Source organism: Thunnus maccoyii, chromosome 11 (assembly GCF_910596095.1).
Source record: "Thunnus maccoyii chromosome 11, fThuMac1.1, whole genome shotgun sequence".
In the NCBI taxonomy this organism is placed as follows: Eukaryota; Metazoa; Chordata; class Actinopteri; order Scombriformes; family Scombridae; genus Thunnus; species Thunnus maccoyii.
In genome coordinates, this window is record NC_056543.1 from 27,056,663 (window position 1) to 27,083,261 (window position 26,599).

General features: G+C 40.8%; 1 protein-coding gene across 2 annotated transcripts in view; it reads right to left on the reverse strand.

The window, feature by feature from the left end:
* kalrna (kalirin RhoGEF kinase a) overlaps positions 1-26,599 on the reverse strand; it is a 156,983-nt gene that overhangs the window by 78,414 nt on the left and 51,970 nt on the right. For both annotated transcript variants that reach the window (XM_042425768.1, XM_042425767.1), the window contains exons 5-24: positions 26,184-26,357; positions 25,993-26,076; positions 25,703-25,834; positions 23,961-24,083; positions 21,933-22,055; positions 21,440-21,631; positions 19,784-19,915; positions 17,339-17,437; positions 17,102-17,233; positions 12,030-12,152; positions 8,440-8,631; positions 7,917-8,086; positions 7,100-7,274; positions 6,142-6,394; positions 5,076-5,242; positions 3,382-3,501; positions 1,501-1,569; positions 1,134-1,283; positions 893-1,042; positions 32-146 (exon numbers count right to left, since the gene is read on the reverse strand). In XM_042425768.1, coding sequence (XP_042281702.1) covers positions 32-146; positions 893-1,042; positions 1,134-1,283; positions 1,501-1,569; positions 3,382-3,501; positions 5,076-5,242; positions 6,142-6,394; positions 7,100-7,274; positions 7,917-8,086; positions 8,440-8,631; positions 12,030-12,152; positions 17,102-17,233; positions 17,339-17,437; positions 19,784-19,915; positions 21,440-21,631; positions 21,933-22,055; positions 23,961-24,083; positions 25,703-25,834; positions 25,993-26,076; positions 26,184-26,357 — 2,875 coding nt within the window. The remainder of the gene's footprint in view (positions 1-31; positions 147-892; positions 1,043-1,133; positions 1,284-1,500; positions 1,570-3,381; positions 3,502-5,075; positions 5,243-6,141; positions 6,395-7,099; positions 7,275-7,916; positions 8,087-8,439; positions 8,632-12,029; positions 12,153-17,101; positions 17,234-17,338; positions 17,438-19,783; positions 19,916-21,439; positions 21,632-21,932; positions 22,056-23,960; positions 24,084-25,702; positions 25,835-25,992; positions 26,077-26,183; positions 26,358-26,599) is intronic.

The following is a 26,599-nucleotide window of genomic DNA, read 5'->3' on the forward strand; positions in this document are numbered from 1 at the left end:
CCACAGAAATAACAACGTCACCAGTACTGACCTTTGACTTGTTGTTCGGGTCCTCTGGTGTGACCGGCAGCTCCAGGCATGCTTACGTTGTTCCTGTGGATGTACTTCAGAAAGACCTCAGCATTCCTGCGGGCCAGAGTGCACGCCTGGAGCACAGGGACATAGTGGTTACAATGACGCTAACACACTTCAGATACACAGGCTGTTAAGGAGTTCCTCTACAAAATACTGTATTCTTCATTTTGCTGTCAAAAATTGGAGCTAACCTGTTTGGTTTTGTTCAAACAAACTCTGGTGTGTTTGTTGGTTGTTGTGAAAGCTGTCTTTAAAATGGTGCAGCCCAAACAACCACAATGAAACCAGTTCAGAAGGTGGGTTTTGGTCCAGACCAACAACTACAGGTTTGAAAGTAACCATGGTGATCCAATAACCTGTCCTATCAATTTTTTTTTGTTACTTCAGTCAGTATGGATCCACCAACTGAAGGTCATTTGCAGATTTTATGCAAAGCTAATGAAACTCCAAAGTATAAACAGAGAGACTGAGACTTTATCAGCTTAAAAGTAATTAACTTAATAAATTTTGGTCATGATGGATGCAATAGTTGTTATCTCTCATCTCTTCTGATATTCCATTTCACCATCTCATCTCCTGGCATCTTATCTCTTTTAAAATGGTGTAAGAGCCTTTATTAACTTAACGATATTTGGAAATGGAATCTAAATGTATAGGTGCCGTAGAAATACTTATTTTGTATTTTGTTCTGCTTGATTCTGCTCTAGTGTCCTCTATTCAAGGTTAAAAATTCTTTGTTGTGTTTGATGTTTCTGTTGTTTTCTTCTGATTTTGTACAAGCCTTTTTCCTGCTGTCAGATAAGGAGAGTTGATTCACCTTGAGGAAGGCTTCTTTCTGCTCCAGGTGTTTACTGATCAGAGGTAGAAGGTGTTCGCTGTCGGCCGACGTTCCCAGTTTATCATGACTGCCGCACCAGTCCTCATCTCGACGGTACTCCTGCTCCAGGCTCTCTAACACGCTGCACACCTGGATACACACGGAGTTGGTGACACTATGACAGCACTACTGCTCCACACTTAGATATAAGAAATCATAAATATGTGTGTGTGAGATGTACCTGTTCAGAAGTCTTGTAGAAAGCCACAGAGGCATTGACCAGCTTCAGGCGGTCCTCCATCTTTAGCATCAGCTGCTGCCAGTGAACGGCTACTTTCTCTGCACAACTCCGAATCGCCTCTGGATCATAGTGACCCGCCTGTAGCATCATCTGGAACAAACAAGGGGGAGAGCAAAAGGATAAGACAGAGGTAGAGGGTAAAATATGATCATAATGAACAACTTTCAACATCACCGGGGATGTAGAAATACAGTATAAAGGATAAGACAAAATATAGCAGGGGTTAGCCTTACTTGTTTAAAGTCAGACTTACAGGTTTACTGCAGTAAATAATAATAAGTAACTGTTGTAAACAGCAAATATTTACCTCTGCTTTTTGCTGGACCTGCAGAGCACTCTGGTGAGTCTTCTGGAGGGAGTTAGCGTGGAAGAGAGACTAAAGGAGGAAGAGTAGAGGAGAGATAGTTATAGTCAATTAAAATCACTGACTCATTAGTCCAGTGGGAACTATGGAAAAAAAAGAAAGAAAAAGATTTGCTCTAGATCAAAACCTTGTATCAAAGCTCACAGTCAGCATTTTCTGTACAAGAATGTATGGTCTCAATACCTAATTTCACTACTTATGTGTTCTTTGGTGGGGATTTTGAGAATTGAAGTTGCACTAACAGATGTTTGGTGGAGTATCACTTAAAGACTATATTCAAGGCCTAAACACACTGAAAGCGACAGTTGATGCGCCTCATTTGATGCCCATCATTTGATGCTCCTATGCTGCACTGGAGGCATCAGTTTTGAAACGCCAACACCACAGAAGCAACACATTGTATTTACTGCTGCATTAGTTGGATGTAATGAATGAATAAAAAGGAGAGATGCAGAGGAGGAAACCGAAACTACGAACATCTGTTTCCACAAAAAAATCATCTGTTGAGTGTCTGATGGTTATTTATCTCTAATTTAGAATGTAACCGCCATGAAACAACCAGAAAATAACGTTTTATTTCTCTCGCCGCTCACTCTCCTCACTCGACTGCCACGCTGTCTCTCTCTCTCTCTCTCGCTTGCTCGCACTCTCAGCTCGCTCACGCTCTCTCTCTCTTTTTCGGCTGCAGAAACAGCTTTGGCCACTGAGTCTTCATCTGACGCTCCGAAGTCGAAACAAGTTCGGAACAGAGGCGTCGATGCAGTTTGATGCACATCAGACGCTTTCAGTGCGTTTGGGCCTTAAGGCTTACAGAACTGCAACTGTCTAAGCCAATCACAGCCAGTCTGCTGCAAAAATAACAGATAGAGCTAAATCTTATTTTAAAAGTTTCACTGCAGTCAGCGTCCATGTTTTTCTACAGTCAACAATCTGCACTCTATTGAGGACTTTATGTCTCGTAATGCACTTACAGACAATGTTAGAATTTCATTATTCAGATACTGTGACTTTGATTTTTCATCTATTTTATAGATTTAAAAAAGCAGTGTTCAACTTTTGAAACAATGCCAGTAAACAAGCACTGCTATTTCTATGTATCTCTGTTAACTTGCAAAGTAAATCCATAGTCTGACTCTATTTTCTCATTTCTTTATCAATATAAATGATGTTTTATTACTGGTAATGAATCAGGTAATACATTAATTTTGTTTGTGTACATGTGTGTTTAAGCTATTGCAGTAGTTAATGCTGTATTAGGCCAGTCTGATGGAGGATGTAGACACACACACACACACACACACACACATACGCACACATACGCACACACACATACACCAATCAGAGCTCCAGAGGAGCTGAAACGAGGCCAGAACACGCATGTTGGGTCTGGGCCAAAACGATGTGTTTGTGCGCGTGTCTGCGTGCGTAGTACAGTGCTGACCAAGGGGCTTTCACCCCTGTGAGTGCTCACACGCTTCTGGAGTCAGCTATTTAAAGCTCCACACAAAGCAACACATATTACACGCAATCACTGTGTCTCTGTGTGTGTGTGTGTGTGTGTGTGTGTGTGTGTGTGTATGTGTGTGTGTGTGCGTGTTAGCATCTGTTACTCTTCAAAATCAATGAATGAAATAATTATTGAGGCAAGCCTGGTTCACACACAGATGATAAAGTGTATGTGTGGGTGTATCAGAGTGCGCACCCATCCGCTACTATTCAAACCAATGCATACTGAAATAATTATTAAGTACAGTTAGCCTGGTTTGAGCAGCAATAATTAGGATGTGTGTGTGTGTATGTGTATGTGCGTGTGTGCGTGTGTACCTCTATAGCCATCTGGAACTGTTCATGTTCCCTTTGCAGCTGCTCAGCCTCAGACAGAGAGCTGGCATTCACCATGCTGGCGTTCAACATGGACTCACCGTTACGAATCCAACCCAACACCTAGAGAGAGAAAGAGAAAGAGAGAAATTTACAAAGCATGACAAAATAATTCACTACAAATGTTAAAATTAGGAGATATTTACGCGTATGCTGTCAGAGGGAAATATCAAACACATTTTCTCATTTAAAAAAAACATGAAAATAGGCACATGAGTGAGGAAAACATGGCTACACTTGTGTGAAGAACAGGAACAATAGACTGTTGTCTCCAACAGGTGTGCAAATCTTAATAGCACACATGTAGGTAACAATATAGAGGAGACTTTTATATAAAGGATTGTAGCTATTTAGAATAGCATCCGTCTCCATCATCAAAGAAACTATATCAATCAATACTACCTATATTGTAGCTTTTTTATGCGATGGGGTGGGCTAGGAGAATAATAATATTATATGTGCATGTGTGGACATTTGGGTATAATCAATATCAAAATAAGTTAAAATAACAAGGTTTTCTGATGATACAGTACTTTACTGAAAGATCGAGAATGATGATTTAACTAATGTGCAGCACCTAGTCTGCCAGAGATAAAGAAGAGCTGCACTGATTTAAAAAGAACAAAACATATGAGTTCAAGTTTGTGTGTCAACGAGTCGTAGGTAATCCATGGTCACTGTTTTACATACAGCATATTGTTCCACACTTACCTACCTATATTATGCCAACAATTACTAAAAGTAATCTGTGCACTTCACTGAACTGGCTTTAAGTATTTGTTTGCAGTATATCTATGAGCGGACGAGTGCCATAGGACAAACCAGGAGTGAGAGAGAAAAAAAGAGTAAGGGTGGGGAAGCAGCGGCGTGTGTTTGTGCGTGTGTATGTGTGTGTGTTATTAGCACTTCTCCATGAACCTCATCAATAATTCAGTTGCATCCATCTGCAGCATGTGTGCTTCCTGTCTGAACACACAGCATTTTCATATTCACATCTGCAGTAGCTTTCTCTTAAAAAACAAGACAAACACAAAACATCTTTACTTTATCCGGGAGGAAGAGCCTGGTGTTGTTTTTGTCATTTCTCCAGTGTGGAGGAGTCTGTCCGAAACGAGATTTTCAGTTTATTTACTTTGTTTCTAATAATAAAGCCAGCCCACCGAGCTCCATTAAAGCTTCATATCATTTCCTTTTCAGGATTTAGTCTTGTCCTCCTTGTATGAACTTACCTCTCATAACAACAGCAGAAGTCTGTCACTTTTCCATTAAACAACAAAGTTTATAAAAAGGTGCAGAAACATACATTAATTTATTTCCTGAAGCCAGCTGAGCCGCTTCCTGCTCACTGCATATTATAATGTTTAAAAAAAGTCCCCTAATTCTGTTGTCTCTATGGGAATGACTGTACAAACAAATGATTATAGGATGATTCTAACAATGTTTCCCACATTGTTTTCTATCTACAGTATACCTACAGTGTGTTTAATGACTATTCATAACTTTTACAAAGTCAAATGAGAGGAAAGAAATGATGATTCAGAAGCAAAATCAACTATCGACATTGAGTTATGACATCGTTTAGAGAATACATTTTGTTTCTTTAGCGTGTGGTGCTGTTTTTTTTTGTGTGTGTGTACCTGTTTAACCTCAGCCTGTAGGTGACGTAGCTGCAGGCTCTGTTCCAGCCGAGTATGTGTGTGTTGTGCATTGTGCTCCACCTCCTGCTGCTTCTCATGGAGGAACTCCAGCAGCTCCTGAACCTGAGAGGCCAAGTCCATGTCCTTCTCCCCCGTCAGCTCGATCCCTGACACGCAAACACACACACACACACACACACATACACAGCTGTGACTGTCATATTCTACGTGCCTTAAAAGCATTTTGAGGACAGCACAGAATAACAGCCTGGGTCCTTACTGTCACCAAAGCAGTTTTTCAGAAAGTCCATTTTAAATTATGTTATACACTGAATGAACGCCTTTTTACTTTCTAGTTTCATTCAATATTCATTTTATAGTTTAACTTATATTATTACAGATTGTCTCTGTGGCATTGCTGCTGCAGTCTGTAGAATCAGTTAACTATTAATACGCTTCTTCACCAGTGACTGGCACCGTGAGAGAGAGTGTGTTTTTGTGTGTGTGTGTGTGTGTGTGTGGACGAGAGAGATTTGTCACTCTGGGGGGGCAGCGTGTCTGAGGCGGTGACCTCCACCAACATATACACAAACAGACAGTAAGAGGATTGCGCTGTGACGATTTTTTAACCTAATTCTCTCTCTGTTCCACACAACAAGCTTTTCTTTGGTATCACAGTTCATGCCAAAGCATCATTGCTCCTTCTATCCCTCGCTGGAGAGTGGACGGCTGAAAATCCAGATCCAAAACACGGTTGATTAACTGTCACCATACAGCTCAGACAATTTTTTTTTAGCGGAGGTACCAAACAGCCACCACTGAACTCTCCTGCTGCGGCTGCATGGCTGTATATTTTCTTCTGTTCCGCAAAACTCACAATGGGTCACTCAGGAAGCTTTTTAGAAGCATAATGATGGAAGGTGTGAACTCCAGTACAAGACACCACAGTGTGGTGGGAAATGCTTGCTTTTGTATTTATTTAAATCTCTCTGTCCTCCTGTCTTGTCCTGTCTCCTTTTCTCTCTGTACCTTTTCACTCCTTGTCACTTTTGTGTGTGTTAGTTACCTGAAGCCTGAACCTCCATGATGTATTGGTGCAGATCTTGACCCTGTTGCATCACTTCATAGGTCATATTGTTCATGGCTGCCTTTCTCTCTGCGTGCCTTTTCAGCCTCTGCTCCGCCAGGCCAATGTCCTCGGCACTGCCAGAGGAGGAGCTGCCTCCCCCGCTGCCGCTGCTGCTGCTACCGCCTGAGCGGCTGGCATCGTTCAGCTGACGAGATAGATCCTCGTTCCAGGCATCTAACTCCGCTGTCACCTGCAGGAAGAGAAGCAGCAGCAGGAACTGATCAGATGTTGTCACACAAAGACACGATTATCAACAGAACACATCATACGATCTTACAAACGAGGTGAACCATTTCTGGATTATATTGCAACGTCAAAGGTCCCAACGCTGAGCTGATTGAGAATATTGAATCAGCAATGGAGGCAAGGGAGAGCTCTCTGACCAGCTGTTCAGACCAAGCAAATGTGATTTCACACATTTTGTGCAGTTTCTCTTTACTTTTTACCACTAACCTTTCTCTTCTTAATCCACAAGCAAAACACAACATGCTGAAAATTGCAGGGATGCAAAAAGTTTAAACAGTCTCTTAATATTTCCTGATTTTGTTTAGTCTTTCTGTGATGTTTTTTAGATTATGAATAAAGACAAGGTGTGTACATGTTGGCCAGCAGCTGTAGTCTTTGGTGTGTTCAAATGCTACGGTTAACATAAGATGTGAATCACTGTGAGGAAATGCAAAGTTTGATCAGTCAGCCATTGTCGACAGTACTTCTTTGAAGTTAGCTTGGTGTGTCCAGGCCTTTAGACAGAGAACAGCAGGGGATCCGCAGCAGAGCCCTGGGTGACGCCACAGCTGCTCCCTGTGAGCGGCAATCTTCAACAGCAACTAAGTGTAACTGACACAACTGATCCAAGTACCTCACTGAGTATGTCCACTTTGACTTTCACTCTTACCTCTATAGTATACTGCTCAAAGATGCGTAGCTGGAGAAAGATGTCCAGCTTGATTTTGCGCTCATGAAACAGTTCCTCCATCTGGCCCTGAGCCTCATCCAGCTGCTGCAGCACCCCTTGGATGTGTGCGATGGAACTGCAGTGTGGCGTTTTATTGGTTGACATGGCTGCATCTCTGCAAACACAAAGACAGAGGGAGACATTACATCAAACTGGCCTTATCAAAAAACTACCTAAATTATAACAGACCCCCCCCCCCCTTTTGCAACATTTGCTTTTGGCGACATTTTGGGGAAAACTCAAAATAAAAGATGGTAGGCAGATATACTGCACATTTTTGACATCTTTTAAATGTATTTGTTATATTTGAATAAAATTAAATGCAGTGAATCAGTACAAATAAAATAAATATATGATATAAATTACTTTATATTATTTTACTTTATTTAAATAAAATACAACAAACTATAGCATTTTAATTCTATTTTACCATCTGAAAGAAAATGGGGATCAGCAAGTAGATTAGTGTATTAACCAACCAGCGTTCACACAGCTGGTAAAGTTACATCCACGTACTTTCCTTAAAAACCACCACTATTTTATTTTCCTTTACACAAATGAAAGAAACAGAAGGAGAAATAGAGAGAGATGAGAAAGAGAAAATCATACATTTGGGCCAACATGGTAAGTGCTAATCATAATCTTACCTGAGTGACTGTGACTTTTTAATGCCATTTTAAGTATGAATATTATTAGCTAAGCTGCTGCATGAATCCTTCTCTTTCTTTAATAACATTATACATTTTAATATCATTACCTGAGCTGCTGTATTAATTCCTCTCCTTCTTTAATCACATTGAGCGTTGCCTCCAGTGTGGCTGTCTGTTGCTGCTGAAACTGCTGGATAAGAGTCTGAACTGAATCCACAGAGTCGCAGCACACATCGTCCAACAGCTGCTTCTGCAGCTCCTCCATCCACGACCACAGCTGAACACAAAGGTAGACAGACAGGCAGACAAAGAGCCAGGCAGGTTAGTAAATATGTGATCCAGCCATTAGCAATGAATTCTCCTTCCACTGAACCATCTTAACACTGCAGTATCCTGCAGGGGATACTGAAAATAACTCTTATAACTACATGACAGACCACAGTGCCACTAGATGTGGCAGGGGAAACAGTTTGTTCTGCTGGGGCTCAAACTTGCAACTTCACACTTATCAAATCTAAGAGTATCTGTGGTTAATAATAAAATTAAGTATTAATCATAGTAAAACCTGCTGGCAGCAGCAGAATATCTGTTCCTTTTTTTCAGTCTGGTGTGTGCGTTTCTGTGTCCTACCTCCTTGGTGTGTGTGTGGAAGGACACAGACATGTCGAGCAGCAGCTTCCTGTGTTCAACACGGCGGACAAAGTCCTGGATTCGGACCTCCAGGTGTCTGGCTGCCTTGTAGATTTCCTCGGGGTCACACTCTCCAGTCTGAGCCAGCTGCTCAGCCGCTTCTAGCAGCTTGTCTGCGTTAGTGTATGTATTCTGAAAGAGAGGGGAGGGACCTTCATCAACACCGCCATCGTCCGCGTTAGCTTTCTCGTATACTTTTCATAATAAATACTGTATATTATATCAGAAACACCATTTTGCATCATGCTGTTCTTCACTGCAGTCTGCTCTGTTTATATTTTCTTACATAGACTTTTCATCATGTGATATCACTTTGATCATTACTATCATTGTTATGATTGCCATCATTATTGCCATCATATCAGTTACCATTTGCATTATCTTTAAAAACCATAGAGAAAACATGTCATCACTACCGCTGTCGTTACCCTCACACCCTTCTTTGTCACTGTCACATTTTTCATTATAATCAAATATTTATCATCATCACCATCATCACCATTGTCTGTCATCTCGATGTTTTTTCATAATTTATCATAAATGCCTTTTTTGTTGCCCTTTTCATCACCATCATCATGGTCATGATGTCATCTTTTACATTGTCACTACCAATATTAATTTTCTAATTATGACTGTGTTTGCAGTCTCATCATCTCTGACATTGACTCTGTTTCTGACCTCATTTAATGACATATACACCTGAAACACTACTGCCGGACAGGAACAACACTAGATCACACACATACGCACACACACACACACACACACACACACACACACACACACACACACACACACACACACACGCACGCATACAGTCAGATAATGTTTTATTAAAATGTTAATTCCTGTTTCTGTAAATCAACAGCGTAACATTTCCTGTTTCCTCCTCTATTTCCCCAAAAAGGGATTAAATCCTGTATGAGTGTTAAAGAGCTCAGCATTCATCAGGAGGACAAAATGGATTAGTGTCAGTCTATTCTGGTAAGTATGAGAGATCATCACTGGAATATTTCACTTCGGGAAATATATTACATCAGAGGTATTTTGGGGTGACTGGTGGTTGGGGCTGTGGGACTAGACTGAGGAGAAAATGTTGTATTGTGATCCCAATTATTCAAGAATATGAGATTGGGGTATTTTGGTCAACGCTTACAGTCTGGATATTCCACATGTTCGAGGGATTAGTAAGAAGATAAAGATTATAATTTACAAGAGATTATTACTCTTTGCATGACTGGTTTGGCTCAGGTCGAGGACTGCAGCAGGGAGATGACAGGAAAGCAGAATCATGCCTGTCACCTGAATATGAACCAACCTCATGACTGATGAAAACTGTTGACAGCATGTTCTGTGGATTATAGAGCAAAGGGGGCAATCTTTCTGGCAAGAGATATTTTTCTAATGTAATGTTTCATTGTCTCGAGGTGGAGGCAGAAATATCTGTATTTCCATGCCAGCACAATTTGAATGGTCAATGTTGTTCATTGCTGTTCAAAAAACATCAAAATAATATTTCTGTTATTACTTTAAATTGCACATTCTATGAAGCATGTTGCACCTTCTTGTCCCACAGGAAACAGCCGAAGCATCATATTGCAAACACATAACATCCTTGAAAACATATAGAACACCACTGCAAACACCTGGTGACCAGCTACTTGATGCCATAGCAACAGACTAATACAGCCATCTCACTACTATTAGCTATCTAATAAAGCTAGTAACCAATGCTACTGGGTTGTTGCCAGCTAGCTAGTAGATAGTAACCATCCACAACAACCCAGCAACTGTCAATTTACACTAGCAACCCCCCAAAACCCTTGCAACCACCTTGCAACTTCGTTAACACCTAATAATCCCAGTGTAATGCCTTATCAAAAACCTCCAAAACTCCTAGCAACCACCCACAACCCAGCAACTGACAACCACTCAATAAGCAACATTGCACAAAAGCCTGAACATAGTTAAATAACATTATAATAACAAAAAAACATACATACAAACACACAAAGACAAAAGACGAAAATCGAGCAGACACTCTTATACACCCCAGGAAAGGAACCTAACCGTTAGTAATGAAATATGTTTGAGGATGTCTGTGTTTGTGTGTGTATGAGAGGATGTCAAAGTATAATGTGAGTAAACATACTTAACATATTCTCTATCTTCTGGCATGCCTCTTAAATGTGTATTAAATTAATTCATGTTATGCATATTGCTTAAGTGGAGTCTTTTACCAGCAAAACACCGCAGACCGGGTAGAAAATTCTAATGGGAGAAAAGCGGAGAAACACGCTGAGAGTGAATGCGTCTGACCCAAATAATGCTGATCCACAGCAGGTTATGAAGGTTAATCCTAATCCAGAGTGTAAACATCAGATTACATGACTACACACTCTTTATAGGATTAACACTCACTCTTTTATAGGATTTCTACTTTAATGAAACTGCTGTGACCGAAATGGCAGATGATTTGTTAATTGCCATGAATTCATATCTGTGTGTGTGTGTGTGTGTGTGTGTGTGTGTGTGTTCTCAGGCTTATTAACAGCAGCAGAGACAGCCAGGATTTAATGATCCTGACCACATAAGATGTAATTTGACCCCTTCCCATTTCCTTGTTCTCCTATGCAAAGCTCTGCAGCACACACAGATATCTGCTATAAGTGTACTTACTTGACTTTAAAACAAATCAAATCAGACAACTGACAACGTCAGTGCAGAAGAACATAAAACACTTTTATTACCTCCCATCCTCTTCAAACCCCATTTCTGTAAACTCTGTTTGACAATCTTAGTAATTTGTGCTGAATAGCAAATTGAAAGATACTATCCACAGAGAAGTTTCACTCAATTTTACCTATTTATATCTTACTTTGACCATTTCTCTTACAGCACTGACCTGTTCTCAAGCCACATTTTAAACCTCTACATAGAGCTTCAAAATGTGTCTGTATTTTGTTTTCATCTTTATGACCTAAACTTTAATTGCAGTGTTTCTTACATATTTGACTGTACAGCGCTGGAGTTCAGGAATGGATAACATCTTCTGCAGATCTTTCAGAAAAGTATTGTGACCATAAATGGTTATGTAGAAGCATGTCTTCATGCTTCATGCCACCACCAGGCATGGTGGTTTTGAAAATTTGGGATTAATCAAGGCAGAGTACTTGCAGATGTGTGTGAGGCACGCAAATAAACATTTGATAAATACAAACTACTAACTTCTGAATTTTCATAGTAGGACTGAACCTTTTCCTGTTATGTTATGTTATGTTGATGCTGTAAATGAGAGCCCATGTGTTTTGGAGAAAGCTGACATGAACACTACTACACAGCCATCTTACATGCTGTCTGAAGAAATAAACAAAGAAATGCAAGACTCCAAAAGACAACTGGATCCTCTCAGTGTTTATAGGTATTGGAAAGTAATGATCATGGTGACATGATTGTGCCTGTCTAACAAGGGAGGACACAATTCACATTGCAATACTTCATCGGAAACACATATGGAAAGACAGTCTCACCTGAGCTACGTCTTCAAAGTCGTCGTGTCTTTTCTGCAGGGCCCGGGCTCTGTGAAGGGATTTCCCAACACCGGTGTGTTTGCTGAGGAATGCCTCGCCATGGTTTTCTATCCAGTCCATCACCTGAACGACAAGAGAGCACAATGATAACCTTCACGCCATCACCTGACACACTCTCAGGATTAAAGGTCAGCTTTTTGTTGATAACACTGAACCTTCTTTCCTGACAGTATACATGTAGATCAGAAGTACAAAATGGTCTCAAACCTCATGAATTAAGAATGGAACAGATGAAACCTTCATGATCTGCGTGGGAAAATTTAGGTCACAGCTGCTGTGAAGAACAGGATGTTGAATATTCTGTGCCATTACACTACTGTGCGTCAAACCTCAGCGTTGATGGGTTTGGCGAACGACTGCCAGGCTCCATCCCTTTCTTTGTTGTTCATGTTTTGCCTCATTGTTGGCATATTTTTCAGTCATTACATGCTTGAATAAAACATTGATCTTCATCAGTTATATGGTATATGCTTATAATCTTCATTACACTGTATTATCAGCTTTTAGTTCTGTGGCTGCAAAGGACACAGCTTGGTTTTTTGTTGTGATTTCTGTTGCTGATGATTTCAATTGTCAGAATTCCTTAAGGGAAACCCATGATGTAGGTTGCACTTTCACAACACAGATGTCTAAACTGGATTTGATTGACTAATTTCGCTACAGCTCAACTTTAGGCTCATTGTCTATTGTGAAGTTGTATTATGTAGAAGAATAAAAGATGTTAAATACAAACTGACTCACATCAAAATCAGATCAAGACAACTGCACTTGATCAGTTCTTCCCTGGTTAGCATACAGCATAATGTTAAAGTGGTAAATAACATCACCATTTAGCCAGTGAAACAGTGAAATTCTACCTATATTGTTGTGTATATCTTAACACATTCTTTACATCAAATTCTCACACTCATTCTTTAGTCTAATTGTTAGGTATCAAAATATTTGTCCACTGACATATGTCGATCTTTACATCAGATACATTAACTATACTAAAATGTGGACACAGATTTTGGGGTGACCTAGGCAACCTCATCCCTAATCTAAAATCTGAAGATTCCTATGAACAATAAGTGCTGCTCTCACATCCACTTTGGTGCAGAAGTAGACCTCAAAGCAGTTTCTTGGGCTTTTAATAAACAATATGTATGGATGAACAGTGAATACATGACGTCAATGAACTGTAGTGGGTCCAGCTGGAGCCACAAAGAGGTCAGCGAAAGGTCATAGCACACACAAACTGAAGCATGCTGACTGCTGCTGGGCCATCTTTGTTTGAATGTGCAGCTAAAACTGCCAAATAAAACTACACACCTAATATGTTCTCTTTCAGCCTTTACTTCTGCAACTCTCTCTCTTCCTCTCTGGGGTCACATATATCCTGTAGCATTACTACTCTGGTTGGAATAGCCCTGCTTTTAGTGATTTATAGACTTAGGTATGAGCTTACTCTCTCACTTACTCCTTGTATACATTCTATGTATGTCTCTCACCCTCTTTGAGTCTGTGTGTGTCTCCGTGTCTCTCTCTGGGGTCTCATAGGAACTCATGCATGACGAGTACAGTTGGCGAGGCTCTGTTTTCATTGAATTTACAACCCACTGATATGATCTCTTCTTCCCTCACTATTTCTCTCTCTTTGTCTTTCTACCTCCCTCATACACTCTCACAAACTCTCTCACACTCTCTCTTGGGTCTCATATACATGTTTTCATGGCACCGGTGCTGAGAGAATTCATCTTTGAATTTGTAGTCTGCATGGTGCCCTAATTCTCTCTTCCTGGGGCCATTCACTCATATATATAGTACAAACATGATGACTTCAGTTACAATAGCTCTGTTTAAAATTTATTCAATGTGCCGCTGGTGCAATTTCTCTCTCTTATGTGACACATGACCCCAATACAAACCACAAAAGTAATATTTAGGTTACCATGTTAATAGCAGCAGTATGTAGTGGGAATGAAGTATTTTCTTGTTAACCTGCTGTATTACTGATACCGTTGATGCTGCTACCACAACTACTCCTATTGTTACTACTGCTGTTCCTTTACTACTACTGCTATCACTCCTACTACTGCTACCAGTAATACTACATCTTAAACTACTAATATTGCTACTGTTGATACTACTACTATTGCTATTGTTAGTGGTAGCAGCAGTAGTAACAGTAAGAGTAGTAGCAGTATTAGTTGCAGTAACAGTACCTATAGCAGCAGTAAAAGTGTTATTTGCAGTACCACTGCTACTTTTGTAACAACTCCTACTACTAGTACTACAAGAGGGTGAGTACTGATGAGTAAAGGACAAGATCTTTACAGACATACCCACTTTATGCTAATCCCATGCAGTTTTGGGCAAAAACCATGCAGTCTGCATGCAGTATGAATGGGTTATTTTGCCTATTTTAAAAAATGGTATATTTGAATATTTCTGCATACTGGGGTCCCTAAATAGTCTTGGAATTGCATAAATTTGGTATGACTGGAAAGCTGACGCTCTTGTGGATTCAGTGAGCCCAGTTGTATTCATGTGTGATAATGTTAGTCCCCATAGTAGCAATTTCATCATAGTGAGACCATTTTTTGAAACTTGAGCTCAGTGACCTATTGTGACCTCTAGGTCCACAGCCTCATGAAACTTTACAACCACAAACCAGAGGCCGAGGGCATTCAAAGGATCTATGGCCTAGGTATATTGACAGTAAGCGGGTAATACACAATCACCCACTGAAATTTGCATGTATGTAGCCGGCCAATCAGGATGCGCCTACCGATTCCATGTGTCCCACACAGTAAAAAAGGCAGCATCTCGCTGTAGTTCCCATCCTGAAACCACTTCAGTGGATGGTGTGGGAGCAGCAGGGTCCATGGGTAGTGGTCTCCGCCTGTGCTGGGGATCACAAGCGCAGGCTGGTGAACCACCTTTGCATATGGCGTATGTGCAAAAGCCCCAGTGGAAACACTGGATGGGCTGCCGCCATGAGCCCCAACACCTGATTGACATACAAAGCTGTCACCGCTGCTCCCCACCGCCCACAGACTGACCGACTCAAGCACAACTCCCAGATACTCCGCCTTTAGGCGTGACTGAGGAGCACTCTTCTTCCAGTTGATAGCAAAACCTAACCATGTTAGGTGCAGCACTAACTTTCTTGTCATTCCCTGGGCCTGGCCATGACAATGAGGTCATCTAAGTAGAACAAGCACATGCTCTGGTTGTGCAGCAGTTGCAGCACCACATCCACACACTTGCTGGATGTGCGGGGACCCGGGGAGTAGCCAAACCGTAGCCTGTTGTACTCTAAGGCTATACCCTGAAAGGTGAAACACAGGAACTTCCTACATTTCTGCACCACCTCGACATGAAAATATGCATCTTTCAGGTTGATGGTGGTAGTGGTTCAGTCAGGCAAACTGGTAGTGAACCAGTCACCTGATTGAACCAGTTCCAGGAATCCCCTGATGGTTGGCATGCAGAATGTGCGTTGGGTGAGGCACAGGTTCAAGGTTCGGAGGAGGAACACGACAGAACTGGAATGTAAACGCAGGGCAGTGGCTGCATCATGCCACTCTCTGCGTGATCCCAACTGAGGTGAAGCAGCATTCATTCTAGTTCAACTTTTCAACATTATATGATTTGGTTATGGCTGCAAATAATTATCATTTGATCATGTTCAATTACTTTTTCAATTGACTAATTAATCATTTTGTCCAAAAAATGCCAGAAAATAGAACAACCACAAGTTCCTAGTCTTATTTGTTCATATCTTATTTTGTCCAACCAAGAAACCCAAACATATTCAGTTTACAATGCTCATATGTATATTCTCACATTTGAGAAGTTTGAACCAACAAACATTTGCTATTTTTATTTGATAAATGATTGCTCAACTATTAAAATGGATGTTTTATTTCAGCAGTACACTAGATTCAAATTATTTCATATTGCTGGCATTTTCTTATTTTAAACTAATTGCAGAATGTTTCTGTAACTTTCTTTGCCTGCAGATGCTGCTTATCGACATCCCTACATCTGCAGGTCTAAATAGGTCTGCAGCTGTTTCTGTCTTTGCCTGGAGGTGGCACAGGTTGGACTGGAACTGCAGGTGTAAAACTGCTATAGGCGCAGCTCTGCAGTTGGATGATATTGCTTGGGTCTGATTTCAGCTGTTTTGCATCAGCAACACTATGTGTCCTTGTTACAGTACTTTATGTTCATAATTTTGGAAAAAAAAAAAAATCTCTTCAGAGAGTGCACATTTGGCCTCTTTACTGAGATTCCAGGGGTTTCGGTAATGCCAGTGGTACTTGGTTGTACCTCATTCCTACTGCATTACTGTAAGTACCACAATCACATTAAAGAAAGTAAAATAATAAACAAGACCTCCTCCTCCCACCACTGAAGACATTTGCTCTGCTGGTTAAAAATATCTTTCATAAAATATAGCTGCAATATTAAATTTTGAGCCCCTGATTATCTCTAAAACCTCCAGGAATCTGGGCTGACACCTTTCCAAACCCACATAGTCTGCTCCTGTATGAAATATGATCAGCGGTACCAGCAGAGCAGAGATCCGCTCTGAATGTTTTATCTCAGGAATTTTCACATTACATACTGTTCAGCTGGGACAAGAAGACAGCCGAGATGAATGGACATGTTATGGTGATTTTCATCTGTTCTGCTAAGCAGAGTTCAACATACACACACATACACACACACCACTGTTGTCTCTTCACTTGATTACATGCTTACATACAAGATTACATGCTCCACTGTGGTTTGAGAAAATTCTCTAACTTTGTGGGTAAATGAAACACTTATAAACCCCTTTTAGTAAAGTCAAAGCAGCAATAAAAAAAAAGTTAAAAATGTTGTTTTTCTCAGTTCCTGAAAAGCTGGAATTTTCGAGACATTTACATCCAATAACAACAATATATCCTCAGTCTTCCCTCTGTGTTTTGGACTCTCACTTCCTCGCTGTATTCTTTGTGTGTGTGTTTTGGTCCTTGTACCTGTTGGACATCTTGCTGGAACACACACAGCTGCAGTCTCTGGTGCAGTCGGACCTTTCGGTGCTGCCAAATGTTCTCCAGACGCCTTTGATGGTGAAGAACTTCATGAACCACATCCAGGATACAGTGAACCTGAAAACCAACACAAATATTTTCTATACAGTACTCAAAGCATCTCTTTTGTAATTGGCTAGCAGATGAAGCCTTGCCAGCCTTAACTAACATAATGGCACTGACCGCTTTGGAGTAATTGGCAGTGGCTGTCAGCGAATCAGAGTTGCCAGGACTCAGAGGCCTCTGGAGGACGTCCAATAGGGCTTTACCATCTTGACTCACCTGGAAACACAGACAGGTCAAAGACAAAGAGGTGAAGTCAAACAAAAGGGAAGACAGGAAAACAGATGAGAGGGGCAACACTTTTTTTTTTGTTGAAAAAAAAATGCATTTACCGGTTCTTTCTTTGTTTTCTCTCACCTCTCGGAAACAATTATATACTGTCTAAACCAGCGTTTCACTCCTTACTGCTAATTACTAAATTGTACAGGGAAACACACCACTAAAACCTCTGCATCACATACACACACACACAAACACAACGTAATGACTCCCACTTCCTTTCTGGAAGAAATGAACCCTGTAATCAGTGTTTTTAATCAGTAAAGATCATTTAAAACAAAAAGAGAAAGCACTGTTCGAGTGATTTCAGTTATTTCAGGAGTCGCAGGCTGGTTCAAACATCCTGCTGGTCCATGTGTAAGTTGATGTTACGAAATATACTGCTTGTCTGTTGATTTATCAAGTAATTGTTTCAGCACTGGTGTTTTTGATTGAGAAGGAACCTTTGTTAAACTGCACTACAAACTGCACTAAAAAAAAAGAAATCAAGAAGATTTATATAATGAGATGCACAAGGCTGTGCTCCACTGCTCCAGCACATGCCTCTAAATTCAGATACCTCGCAAGAAACACCTACATCTTCATCTTCTCTGCTTTGAATTTGAAAAAGATGTCTGTAGTCACAAATTCCACAGAGCATACTGTAGAGCATGATGTTGTAACCATCTTTATCCGTTTAGAGTTGCCCTCAAATTTGTGGAAACCTAAAAGGAAATCTGTCAGCAAATCTATCAAACTTTCACCTCATTAAAAAAATCGCACTGAGTCTGAGTACAAGATAAAAACCCTTGTCAGCCTCTAAACCTGTCACTTTTTGCAGCACAGGAAACAATGTTGTCGCAGCTTGCCAAGCCTAACTGCCTCTGCCCAGAGCTTTATGTGTGTGTATATATAAGAACTTATCTTTTCACAGATAAGCATAAATTGGGCTAACACTGCAACGGCCCGTCTGAAGATAAAAACGGCATAAAAGAGCAGCAAAGAGCGGGAGCGTTCCCTGACTAAATTCAGTGGAACACGGAGGGGTGTTCAGACAGCAGATCCGGACGGTGGCGGTGCAGCAGCTGACCAACGCCGCCTTGTCATCACAGCCCATCACAGCAAGCATCACTGAGCTGCCAGAGAGCAGTACAGACAGCTCCCAAAGGAGAGACTCTGTGTTCTGGAGTCCAAATCCTTCCCTCAGGGGTATACTAGCACTACTTGTTATAGTCCTGTCCCTCCACCAGTCCACCAGATGCCCTCAGGCTCCTCTGCCTGTTTAAGACAGGACTGAGTGGGTAGAAGGTCAGATACGAGAGGTTGCAGATTATGTTTAAGGACCACTTGAGATACGGTTGCTTTCTACATTGACTCTCAAACTAAGCGCTCAAGTGAACTGAAACACTACTTCTGTTATTCAGAGCTGCAGTTGTCTTTTAGTTCGATTTATGTTGTTTCATGCAGCCTTAATATGCAAACCACTCCGCTCGCCAGACTGATTTATTAACGTTTTTGTCAACAGCAATATATACTGAAGTTTATTTTGCTGTGTGTGCTCGTTGTGACTCGTGCACTTATTTAGTTGTGTCCATGTGAGTTCTGGGATGGTTTGTGCATGGTTATATTGTGTTTTCTGGTTTTCTGTTTGCTCCGCGTCTTCCTGTGCTCCACACCTGCCCTGCATCAGTCTCGTTAGCCCTGCTCTGCTCCCTGTGTCAGCAATTTAAACTTTGAAGACATATTATTTTAGGTTGTTTTTTTTAATATTATCTCCACTTATGCGTGTCCACAGGAGGAGTTATAGTTGTTGACAAATACATTAATTAACACTGATATTTGTTTACAACTATAGTGTGTTAAAAAACCATTTATTAACTGCTAAATGTTAAATAGGGGAATGTAAAATAAAGTGTTACCAGAACTAACCTCTCAGGATAATTGCAGGACATTTCCAATGTCCTAAAAGCTAAAATGTTTTGTTTGGCACTTCATTGGACATTTAATGGAAACACATGGAGAAAGCAACATTTTGTCAGCAGAAAAAGAAAATGGCATAATGGAAGAAACGGGTGCAAATAACTGACAGAGAAAAGTGAACTGAAAGATTTGTTTCAGAAACCAAAAGGTGATACCAAAGACAGCTATGTTTTCCTACAGTATGGTGTAATCTTATCAAATGTCATTTTCGTTGTAGCATAATGTTGGCTTCAGCATGTGCGACCTGCTCGTACAGACTCCGGTGGCGGTTGATAATCAGTTGATTTCTCTTACTGGGTTATGTGGTCAGATGTGCTGGCGGTTTACCTCAGTATAAGCCTGGGTGACCTGCTCGTACAGACTCTGGTGGCGGTGGATGGCGAGCTCCAGCTCCTGCATCTCTGATGGTAACCCTCCCTCGCTGCACACTTTACACCACGCCTCCACCTCCGACAGGAACTGAGGGACGAACACAGTCACACATGGACAATATTTACATGTCGATTAATTCAATAAGACTATGAATAAATAGATAAATACTAAATAAATACTGCACAATGTGATGCACATTCTTTCTAGCCCTTGTTATTCTGATTTTAGGCCAGGGATGGTGATGTAGCTTGATCAGTCATTCGATCTATCTGTCTGTCCAACACTTTGTTCCAGATTAAGATATCTCAACAACTACTGGCCAGACAGCTATAACATTTGCTTTAGATATTGATGATCCCTTAATGATGCTTCTACAGCGGCTCTTTCTCACACTGGTATCGACCTTTCATTTGAACTGAGTCACCAGGACATTTTTTCCCCTTTATATGCGTTGTCTGCCTGTCGACCTCCTTTCCTCAAGTCCCCTTCTCTCAAAATGTGAAACGAGGTTTGTTAAACGAGAGAAGATGTACTGAAATTTCCGGCTCTATTAATTGTAGTATAATGTAGATATTATGACGGTTAATTATGCATTTATGAGCTTGGATCCCTAGTAATTAAAATTTTGGGTCACATGAATAAAACAAAAATGTTTAAGGAACCCTGCTTTAACCCCTTTTGATTTTAATGAACACATCATTTTCCCTGTAGTGCCACCCTTGGGACAGTTTGACATTTTAATCCACAGAGATAGTGAGGCTCTAAGAATAGGATCATCAGTATTTATTATTGTGGAATAAATGAATAAACGGTGTAGAGGCCGCTAGCAGGGTTTCACACCTTTTAGTCTCGTTGCTGTATTTTCGAGACGATTTACTAACAGAATTAATGTGGCTGCAAAAATGCTCGCTCTACCCTCTTCCCTCATTTTCACTTTTTTCTTCCATTTATTCTCTCTGTACTCTTGCCAGTTTCCTTCCACTCATCTCTCTTTTCCCCACTTTTGCTCCCTCTCTCATCCCGACACTTGCTTTGTTTTCTGTTTCACTTATGGCTCTCTCTCAATCTCAGCCGATCCCTTCACTGCCCCCGCGCCCACTCTCTCTCTCTCTCTCTCTCTCTCTCTCTCTCTCTCTCTCTCTCCCTCTCCCTCGCTCTCAGTCTTTCATCTCTTGCTCCCTCAAATGTGCACTTGTAGCTAATGTCAAGGGCCCAGTAGGAATCAAACCAGCCCCATCTGTTGCCATGTCAACCTTCCAAGAAACAGCAGCAGAGCAGTTTGATCTATTAAATATAATCAGACACTAAAAATGTCCCATTTACATTTTACATTCTGGACATGTGTTTGATGAAGAGAGACTCCTGAATTAGATAGTTATTGGATCACCAACTAAGCAACAGCGGTCTCACAGTAAGTGGAACTGCTTTTGCTCTAATAACAGAGATGTGAAGGGGAAGTCCTTACATAAGGTTAGAAGGAGGAGGGGGTGTTGGCTTTTTTTCCCCCCACAAACATTGTGCTCTCATCACTGCAATCAAAGTTAAAAAACAACAAAACAATCTCTGCTCAAAGACTCTCGTTAACTTTTAAATGATTTTTTTTTAGCCCACCTGCTCAGCCTTCTGGTGGAAAACAGATGACATGGCGAGGATGGTGGAGCGCTCGTCGAGTGCAGCAGCAAAACTTTTCCAGTCCTGGTCCAGCTGACCTGAGATCTGCTTTATCTGTGTGGAGGCGTAGTGACCGGCCTCAGCCAGGCGGCTCGCCACTGACATGATCCTGTTGATGTTTACATAGGCGTTCTGGGGGGGGGGGAAACAAAATCACAATACGCCATTGGCTCATCTTGTTGGTCCATTACAGGATTTAAACATATTTAACATTTTGCATAAAATACTGTGTCAAGACACTCAAATTATTATCTGCGAGCTTAATGTTCTGTACTAAACCTCAACCAACTGATTTCTGCTGTGCCGTGGTTTGTGTCTTTTCTCTGTTAGTAGTGTGTTAACCATGCTGGTAACCTCTCTGCACTTTCATGCAGAGTGAGCTGCAGTGAAGCAATTAAATGTGAGAAGAAGAGTTTATTAAGGTTCTGGGTACCATGGAGTTCATAGCGAAGTGGTTGTGTTGTGTCTGGAGCTCCACGGCGTGTTGGTAACCTCGGCCGATCTCAGTGTGACTTTGCAGGAACACTTCCTTGTTGTGGCTGATCCAGTCAAACATCTGCACACACACACACACACACACACACACACCAACATAAATAACATTATAAACTATACCACATATTCATTTTAACACTGCTGACAGCCGAAAGCCTTGTATTAAACCTTAAACCCAGACCATCGGGTTCATTTTTAAGAAAAGGTTTACAGACAGTGGCCTTCACACAATAATTAAAACAATATATTTTATAGTCTTGCACATAAATCTTTGCGTGCTATATTTTTAGTTTTTTGATTAAAGCTGCATATGAAGGTCATATGTATGAATGTCTCTTGTTGTTGGCTCCATCTTTACCAGCTGATCAGTGCAGAGCCTAAAAGGCCAGGACAAACTCCACCCTTGCCTCTCTATCTGACTCAATCTTTGGTGACAGATGGAGGCCGATTGTGGCGCCGTGTGGTTACCATGGTTACCGTGCCATCTCACACAGTCATTTCTCTAGCTGTGATTTCCACAGAGCGAACACCTCGTCAGGTCTGACTGTTTGCTTGGCTCGACTGCGAGCGCTGAGTGTTTCCCACAGTGTAAACTCGTCCGCACACCCCCGCAAGTTCCTCAGCAAGACAACGCTGATGTGGACAGAACTGTTTTCTTTATTCTTTCTGTTTGCTTTACAGTAAATATTTACCGCTCCTGCATGTGGATTTTTTTTTTTTTTTTTTTTTTTTTGGAACAGCACACCAAGTCAGCTGACGCCCTTCTGTCTGTCTGTGTGTACGTATTTGTGTGTATGTGAGTGTACAAGCTGCACTCACATCAACAACACTTAAGATACTAACAAACATATGCGGTCCTGTTAGCAAGAGGCAGGGTTACAGGGTTACAGGGTGACACGGTTCAGTCATGCTGGATCTCCATCCATAAAATCTAGTATTTTTGCATCAGATTGACTTTAGAAATGTTAGCTTTGTCACCAGGATATATGGCTGTTTATTGAATTTAATTGCTACATTTTTACTGTTTGCAAAACAGAAGCTTTTCAGAGGTTGCTATCGCCTGTATTTCTTAAATATTGACCCCTTGATCAGCTGAGCATGATCTTTACATATATAGCATTTTGGAACGAAACCGCATGCACGTTGTAAACAGGCTGGTATGTTAATGATGAATGGAAACCATACATATCACTCACAACTGCAGCTAATCACTTAGCTGGTATGAGTGAAGCAAGGCTGGCTGATTTCCCGCTGGCTTGACTGCTAACTGAATTCTTCTGTTTAGATAAACACTAAAGGCTAATTTATTCTGGCTGCTAAGGAGTTTCCTGAGACATTTACGGTGACACAGAGGTGAAAAGGACAAAGAGTGGAAAATGTGACACTGGAAAAAAAGTTCAGTTGGATGGAAGCTGAAGAGGAAATACAGGCTGTGCCTCTTCCCTTTCATTTCACAACAGTTATCATATTGTATTGAATCACAGCTGCGGATATTATGTTATTTATGTTAACAGATTGTTGGCAATTGTTGGTCTCATCTTTTCCCACATTCCTGTGACTCCAGCAATTTGAGAGCATTTTTGAAAGCACTGAGGAAGGATCCAGTGATCAAAAAAAAAAAAAAGAAAAAAAAAAACATTTTAATTATGAAAACATTAGTTCTTGATGGCTAACTTAACACACTCAGTGTGCATCACAAGCCTGTTGCTGCTTCACAATGCTGCTTCCAGCTACTGTGTCTGATCAGTAGAACATGAAACTATCACTAGGGGGCTTTTACTGTGAGGCAGCTGCAGGCATGCAACATAGAAGACTTCAGTTAGATGTTCAGTTATTTTTTGATATGTTTGTACATTACATTCCACTCCGTTGATCCGGTTCACCACTTTCAAACACAGAGACACGCTGCCGAAATGTTTCAGTGTGCCTCATACTGCCACCCCAACGCGGGTACAGTATGACTCACTTTCTCTGCGTCCTGTTCGAAGAGGCGGAGCTGGAAGCACTGGTCCAGCTTCAGCTTCCTCACATGCCACGTCTGATGGAGATGTTGCCTTGTGGAGTGAAGCTTATCCAGCAAACTGGCCACCTGGCAAAAAGCATACGTTACCAAATCTTAGATGATGTATCTTCTGTTTTATCCAGTTGGGGAAACAAGTTACATTTATAGTTAAGATTGTTTTGTTTAAGAAAAAGCAGAGAAACATGCAGCAGCTCAAGGTTAGACAGATTGTGTAATGTTCCTAAAATACAACATCTACAGTACATTTTATCCTCCAGTTTGATATTTCCAGTATCTGGTGTCAATGTGTACTGCTTCATGCCAATTTCCTGCTCAAGTCGTAACACTTTTAATTCATCCAGATGCATTTTTGTCTCAGTTCATGTCATGTACAGCGAATCCGCAGCTGTTTGCAGCCATTCATGTATTTTCATTGGCTTGGTATGCATTCACACCACCTTGAAATTTTGTTTTGCTTATCTGAATGCACATACACATTTTTATTTGCTTTAAGCATCAATAAAACGCATGTGTTGCTTGGTTTTTGAACTCCTCAGTTAAAAAAAAGCATTTGAGTGGCATTTCATCTATTTTAGAATAGATTTTTATTTCTTATTTGTTCTGAATTACATCCTACATTCTTTAAACTTCTAATTTGTCATCTTACTGTTCTGTTTGTTTTAGTGTCTCAAAGTGAAGCACTTTGTGACACATTTATCTATTAAAGTAATAACACACATCTGTAAGATATAAGATGTATCTTTCAGTTCTAACATTAATTATTAATATAAAGCATTCCTCTGTTTGTAATGTGAAGTGTGTGTGATTTGTACAAACAACCTGTGCAATGAAACTCAGTGTTCCTTCACAAACTTTCCCCGTGGAGTCCTTCAGCTAACGAGCTAACATGCCGCGAGTACTTCTCATTAGCGCTAATGAGGGATGGTAACGAGCTGTGGGCCTTGGCTAGGTGAAGAAAAAATTATACTGTGCACTTTATCACGTATTGCGATTTAGTACGCTTTTAGTGTTCACAGGTTGTTATGATGTAACATGACAGTATTTTGTGAGGAATGTAGCATAAATGATCAACATTCATCTTCATAATTGATAAAAATGTATCATGTTGGCTTTCTTCATGCTGTGTTTAGGATTTACTGCCAAATGTCCTAGTGAGAGTGAATCTCAGCTTTTTTTTTTTTTGTTCATATTCCAGCAGTCAAATGAGTTCTGCATGTATGAAATGTGCATGTGTGTATGTAAACAGTCAGTTCCTTCAGTTAATCTGCCAACAGTCATGAAAGAATCTCAAAGGAGGATAATGCCTTCTATTTGAATTGAAGTATTTACTGGATGTTTTTATGTCATGCGTTTTGACTCACATAATCTCCTCTTTTTCTCTACTTTTCCTCTGAGCTTCAATGCTGTCTTAAGGAGAGTGCTGAGCTTAAATCACGCCAACTATCTGCATGTTTTTGGTTTGTCATTTGCTACATGTGCATAAAAAGCGCACATGCATTGGAAGGTAATAATAAATACTTTCATTTTTTGCAAGAAAGCAGCCTTCAATCAGCTTCTAGTTGTTTCTCCATGGATCAGCTGGAAAGGGCTTTTTCCCCACTGTATTTGATATGGATAAAATACCTTTTAAGTCATGATATTGTTTTGGCATCTTCCCTGGAACTTCACTGGAATGGGCTACTTACTTTGGGCACCAGGCTCTGGAAGTCAGCAGAGCCGGAGATGCAGTTCCTCCCTGAAAAACCATCACTAGATCGGATACACTGCAGCAACCTCTGGCCTTCCCGGTCCAACTCTTCCACTGGAGCCTTCAGTACCTACAGGAAGAGAAAAAATTATGTTAGTAGCTTAACATGGTTAAGTTGTCTCAACTGATGAACGAACTATAACATGAGGGTCGCTCAGTTCAGCCCAGATGGTGGAAATATAATTAATCATGTTTCCACAGTTTGCATCATGCCAGTCATTCTCCCACCTTCTTCTTCAGCTGTGTGTGCTCCTCTATCAGCCGACGAGATCCCTCCACATCAGCAGGGAATTCTTTCTTGGACAGAAGCTCCTGCAACATACAGTATAGCTTTTCATGTTGTGGTGAACAATTACTGTATCCAACCATCCATCTATTTTTCTCTTGATCAACCATTCATTCATCTGTCCACACCCCACCTGCAGGTCCTCTAGTCTGGATAATAGGTGAACAGCGTTGGACATGAACTCCTCCAGAGAAACTCTTAGCTCCATCCACTCCTCATGATTGTAGTCCAGTGAGCCTTCGAAGTCATCCGTCAGCTGGGAGGGATCCACCAGCTTGGCCAGACCTTCTACTGACACCATGCTGGTCTGGTAGACAGGAAGAGAAATTCAGGAGAAATATGAAAATACATGTTTTTTTGCACAATGTAAAAATCTAGAAAATGGCAAAGGAAGAAAACATTACATCTTAACCTGTTTGTTATTTCCTAAAAACTGCACTGCTCTGACAAACTAACCATACTTCTATTCTCAGTGATTACCAGGCTGCAATATCCAGAGCTTTAGAGTTTAAACTTAAGCTTTAGAGTTTAAACAGTCTTATGAATCAG